The sequence below is a fragment of the Taeniopygia guttata genome, chromosome 11, assembly GCF_048771995.1.
Source record: "Taeniopygia guttata chromosome 11, bTaeGut7.mat, whole genome shotgun sequence".
Lineage (NCBI taxonomy): Eukaryota > Metazoa > Chordata > Aves > Passeriformes > Estrildidae > Taeniopygia > Taeniopygia guttata.
Genome location: NC_133036.1, coordinates 12,635,426 through 12,641,540, shown reverse-complemented (window position 1 = coordinate 12,641,540; position 6,115 = coordinate 12,635,426). Strand labels below are relative to the sequence as shown.

The following is a 6,115-nucleotide window of genomic DNA, read 5'->3' as shown; positions in this document are numbered from 1 at the left end:
TTAAGTTTGTCAACACAACCCCCAAATTTAACCCTCTTGCTGTGGTTCATTTTCTCTTGGGCAATGCAGATCAGACACGCTGTGACAGAACAGAGGAGTGCTGAGGACAGTATGTTCTGCTCTGGGATGGTGGGGAGAAGCCAGAACTTCAGTCTTTGGTTGTCACCAGGAAATGGTGCTAAGTCTTTGCAAACTGTTCCCTTCACAGAATGTTTGAAATTGGAATATGACTTTTTAATTCTAAACCCTCCACCTCCAGCTTCCTAAAGAGAAATCATCTCCCATGCAATTCTGCAAGTGGGGGAAGCACCAGGCCCTTCGTGCAAAACACTGGAAACTTTGTCGCTGATCTTAAAGATGTTTTAAGGCTGTAGTATGAAAACACTAAAAATAAAACCGAGTCTGACAAGAACTGGTACTACTCACTGTTGCTGTTTGTGGTATTGTGTATGTGATGTATATTTCCATCTACAAAAAAGGCTGCACCTAGGCTGCCTTTGCCCCTCTTCTGGTGCGGAGTGAAAGGCAGGAAGACCCTGAACTAACCCTTGGCGTGCTCCCAAGAGTTTTGGGGTGCGGTGGGGTTTGGCAGCTGTCGGTGTGCCGGCAGGGGAGCGCTGCTGCGGGTCTGCCCGCGCCTCACGGAGTGCCCGGCGCGCTGGCAGCGGCGGGGCCGGGACGAGCGCTCGGCCGTGCGAGCGCGGCTGCTGCCCCGCGGGGCCGCTGCGCGCCGGCGGCGGCTGTGCCGGGCCAGGAGCGGCTGTGCCGGGCCAGGAGCGGCTGTGCCGGGCCAGGAGCGGCGGCCCCGGGCCCGCTCCGCGCCCCGGCCCGGGGACAGGCGGCGGTGCCGGGAGCGGCCGGGGCGCCGCCGCCCCCCGTGCTGCGCGCGGCCCGCGTGCCGGCGGCTCTCCCGGCCCGGCCCCGCCTCGCCGCGCTCGCCAGGAGGGGCGGGGGCTGTGGAGCGACGGCGGCAGCAGCGAGCAGGCAGGCGCGGAGCTGCCCTTCCATAGGAGCCGCCATTAGCGCTGGGACCCGCTGACAGGGTCTCGGCGGCGGCGGCCGGCGCGGCGCGGGGAGCGGATCAGCCGGGGTGGGTCCCCGTTTGATGGATCCCCGGATAGCCTGGTTCCAGCCAGAGCAGCTCGGCCCCTCGAACCGCCTGTGGATGCAGATCTGGGAGACCACGCAGGGGGTCCGCAACCTCTACTTCCAGCAGCAGCAGCAGCAGCAGGAGCAGCAGCAGCAACAGCAGCAGCAGCAGCAGCAGAGCGCCCCCGCCGCGGTCGGCCCGGCCTCCCCGCCCGGCATGTACCGCGCCCCCCGCGCCGACCCCCCGCCCGACTTCCTGCCGCTCGAGAGCGCCAACAACCCGCACAGCCGCGGCCACCGCCAGGCCTCGCCGCCCCCGGGGGCCGCCGCCTGGGCCCGGCCCGCGCGGGGGGCGCCGCCCGCCGCCGCCGCCGCCGCCGCCAGCAACAAGAGGAAGCGCGACAACAAGGCCAGCACCTTCGGGCTCAACTACAGCCTGCTGCTGGGCCGCGCCCCCGCCCCGGCCGACGAGCCGGCCGCCCGCACCCAGCCCGGCCTGGCCGAGCCGCTCTACACCGGCACTCCCTGGAAGAAGAGGAACTACAGCCAGGGAGTCGTGGGGTGAGCGTCCGCGGGGCGGGCCGGGGGGGCGCCGGACCCGGCCGCGCTCGGCCTCCGGAGAAGGAGGAGGAGGCGGGGGCCGAGGTCCTTCCCCGCCCCGGGGCCGCACGCCGGGGCCGGGCAGCGGCCGCCGAGGGGCCGCTGGGCCGCGGCACCCGGGGCGCGGCGAGGGCCCGGCGGGTGGCGCAGGGAGCCGGGCTGGGCAGGGGCGGCGGGCGGTGGGTGCCGTGGTGACAGCTACGCCCCGGCGCCGCTCGAGCGGCCTGTGCGGGGCAGCCCCTGCGCCCAGCGTCCCGCCCGCCGGGGCGGCGGCCCCGCGGGGCCGGGGCCGCACGGCGGCGGTGCCCGTGTGCATGCTGATGGGGCGGGCACGCCTATGCGCAGCGGCCGGAGCCCCGCCGGCCCTCCGCTGTCACCGCCCGTGCACGTGTTACACTGCCGGCCGGTGCCGCCGGGCGCTCGGACGCGGCGTTCCGCGGGCACCGCCGCTGCGCGCCCTGCCCCGCGTTGTCGCTGCCGGAGCGCCGGTGCTGCCCTCGCTGCTCACGCACATGAGGCGCGGCCGGGGCAGGCACTGGGGCTGGGAACGAGAATAGCCAGCCTGCCCTCCGCAGCGCTGTCAAGCTCACCTCGAACGCTTTGTGTTGCCTGCAGAACAAATGCGTGGTAGGGACTAGAACTTAAAAAAAAACAATAATCGTCTGCTGGTGTCAAAAGAAAGCGCACAGACTAGGTAATTTCCCGGGGAGCGTGCTTTCTGAGACCTGACTGAGAAGGTATGCATGCAGGCAGGCATCTGCTCTCGGAAATAAACTTCCATGCATTTATAGTGTGCAGTGGTTTTTACTGTGGGGGTATTTATGGTTGTCGTGAATCTCTGACTGGAATGCACATGCTGATCTGAATATTTTGTCAATAGTGTTTTTGTGTCAGCTTAGGTCTCATCAGTTGGCATTGCACGAGCCCACGGAGACAGAGGGCAGGCAGTCACCTATCTTGTTTACCTGAAAACTGGTGTGAGCTGTCCCCATTTTTTGAACACAGTGGTGGCTTTTGATATGGGTGATGCCCTGGATAAAGGCCACTTGTCAATGTCTGTGGATTTTTATTTTTTTGTAAAGTTCACGCTTTTCAAAACATAACCTTTGCCTTGAACCCTTCAAGGTCTAGATGACGGAGGTGTATGGTAAGAGGTGGAGGCCTGGCAGAGCTCATTTTGGAAATCAGTAGTGATTTAGTTGCATGAGTTTTTCTGTGCTTAGCTTATACCTAAGGGTCCTTCAGTCCCCTCACACAGGAAAGCAACGGCCTCTTTGCTTTCTGAAGTTGCTGTTCTGTGAGATTTGTCAAAATGACTATTCAGATTTGCTGAGTGTTTTGGAAGACTAGTTCTTACCACCTCTGGCTACCTGTTTCCTTGCCAGCTTCTCTGTTACTTTTACTGCTGGGGTCATAATAATTCATAAAATGACACTGCAGAAGTATACCATTTTAAGTTTTTTTATCACTGTACCTTGGAACTTTATGCAACTTTCTTCACGCAACTTAAAAGTAATGTGTGTAGAACATACCAAGTACTGAATTTTTGTAAGTTAGTTTTTGGACTCTGGTTGTATTCTACCTTGTCACTTATTTACTTGGAGGCTGAGGAACATTTTTAGAAGTGCTTTGTTCTCTCTCTGTCTTGTAAATTTGTAAATATTTTCTATATTGAAGATACAGGATGGAAAAGGGTAGGTCTCAACAAGAGAGTAATAGTAATGGGGTGAAAAAAGAGTGAGCTTCAGAAATATATTAATCACAATAATAACAACAACTTTGCAAAAGTATTCAAAGTGTTGCTAGAGTTAAATTTTGGTGAAATCAGTTTCAGACTCCAAGTGGTAGGCCCTTGTGGAGTTTTTGACAGTATCAAGACATACTCAGATATCTTAGTCTGCATGTGTATTGACTATCTAGTTTGTGGCATATATTTCATGATGCTGAGCTTCTGTTTTAGCTATTTCCTTTATTCAAAGCAGAACAAGGTAGAGAGTGTCTCTCAAATACACTACTACATTGCTTTTCCTAAATTACTGAAGTTTCCTTTTTAAAAAGCTGTAAAAAGCTTCAGAGGCTGTTGGCTAGCAATCTTGAATGAAAAGCTGTGGAAATAATTTCTACAAGGAACTGAAGCTTCCTAGGAAATCCTAGACAATGCCTAGGTCCTGTGAAGGTTGCAGTGTGACCGACTGGCTGCTGGTAAGGCTGGATGAAGCCTCCTGGCCTGTGGTATGGCCTGAGGTGCTGCCTTCTCTCCCCACTGCAAGCTGCTCTTTAACAACTGTCTGTTCTAAGGCATCTGTCTGCATCTTGAGACACTGGGCAGTAAGTATGGGTAGAGAGGTTTGTAACCTAGCAAATGAGGTTGTTGCTAAAGCAAATACTTAAAATTCCTTGTTTCCAATGTAAATTTCCAAAATTGTGTTCTAGTAGTTACTGGGGGAAAAAAAGATACCAGCATTGGTATTATATCATTACTTGTGTGTTACCAGGTATCTTTTTCTTCTCTGATTGTTACTGTGCAAATTGTGAGAAAGCTCTTGGAGCGTTTCCATATATACTGTCCTGTAATTTTGTTAAATTGATAACTTTAAACATCAACTCTTCAGAATACAACAGAATTGTGGAACAGTCCCACTGTCATGAAGATGAGACCAGATTTACTGGCAAAAACAGTTGAAAGCTGACATGTGGCATTCACATTTCCAGTGCAAGGATGTCACTTGTGTGGATGGCTGTGCAAAATCAGCTCTGAATATGCAATTTTATTGATCAGCTGTCTGGAAAACCATTCCAATAATTTTTAGCAAGTTGAACAGATTATATAAACACATAACAGTGTGCAGCTAGCTGTCTAAAGATTTAGGTAATGTAAACATGTTGAAATAGAGATTTTGGTTAGAAGCTAAGTAGCTGTTCAGTCAAATCTCGATTTTTTTCTGCCAAGTTTTTTAAAATTATTATTGAGAAATATACTCTCTTAGTTAAGGCTATGTGCACATAGAAAGAGATAGTCAAACAATTAAAAATAACCCACAACAGTGTTGGGTTTGGTTTGAAGATAGATTTTTTTTCCAAAGTATGCACAATATTCCTAACATTTTCCTGTGCTGAAATACATTCAACACAAAGGAGTTTTTGCTCTCTTGGAGTTAATGGTGCTGTTGTGTGCATTGTATTCTGGCTTATCTTTAATATATTTCCTTAGTCTAAGTTGTCAGACTTGCAATTCTATTAATAATGCAAGTGTTTGCATGACAGGTACTCTACTTTGCTGTGGCACTCTTAATGTGGTGATTTGTGAAATATCACTGTAAATCAATTGTGTAGTGCTGCCTGCAAGTTGCTTTGCACCAGTCAAGTCAGCTTCCATGTCTTCCATCCTCTGGGGACTGTCATCAGACAGCAGTTCTGAAAAGAACAGATGATGCAGAATATGAATGAAAAGTTTCACAGCATGAGAATGGTGTTACTGTTGTCTTAATACATACCTTTAAAGAGTTAAATTTGGTTTGTCTTGGAAGGGTAGTTAGTAGCAAAACTCAAAGATGTAGGAGGATGTGTGGGTTGGGGGTTCTGAATGAGATTCTCTGTGTGTGTGTCCCAAGGGCAGCAATAAATAATGTTAGTAGTGTCACAATTAGAAAGGAAGAAAAGGTATTTGGGATGCTGAAATGGCTATTTTACAGTTTTCACTATGTTTAGATTGAGCCTAGCTAAAACGTGAGAAAAGAACAGCTGAAATGAGAAGCCTTAAGTGCAACGAAACCCAAAAAATAAAGACTTGCACTTAAGTTTGGCTTATTTATTGTAGGTTTCTGTGACTCTTGTGCCAAATGAAAGAGCCCAGTGCTACACAGTTCCCAGGAAGGAGATGTGGATTTGGGACTCTATAGGGAGCTCTTTTCACAGCAATCTGCAGCTGAAGGCAAGAACTCAGTTAATGTGTGAGTTTAAGGAGGTAAATTTGTGGTGTGTACTGCTGAGAAGCAACGTGGATTAGATAGAAAACTGCATTTTGAAATACTGAATGCACGTTTTGAAGTACTGATGGAAAGTTTGCCATGAAAGGGAGAGAATCCTGTGACCCCACAGGAGGGGGTGCACACAGACATGCACACAACTCCCATGCTGCTGAGCTGGTTGGCACAGACTTCTGCTTGTTTAATGTAAGGGTTCTCAGCATGTTGCCTAGGATTGCAGAGGGTACCATGAAATAAAACCATAATTACTTTAGAGAAGAAAATAGCTTAAAACCTTAAGTCTTTGCTACAGAAATTCAATTATGAGTTTTTCACGTGAAGTTTGTCAGCTTCTCAGATCTTTCTGTCTCGTTTTTGAAAGAAGCAAAGTGCATTAAGGCAGACACAAACCCATTGTCCCAGGTGTGACCAGAGAACATGGAACCACATTAAGGCAGCTG

At 51.1% G+C, this 6,115-nt stretch overlaps 1 protein-coding gene across 1 annotated transcript in view; it reads left to right on the top strand.

Moving 5' to 3' along the window:
• Positions 1-976: 976 nt before the first annotated feature.
• Positions 977-6,115, top strand: part of TENT4B (terminal nucleotidyltransferase 4B) — a 37,044-nt gene continuing 31,905 nt past the window's right edge. The window contains exon 1 of the mRNA XM_030282233.4: positions 977-1,650. Within this exon, the coding sequence (XP_030138093.1) occupies positions 1,106-1,650 (545 nt within the window). The 5' untranslated portion in view covers positions 977-1,105. The remainder of the gene's footprint in view (positions 1,651-6,115) is intronic.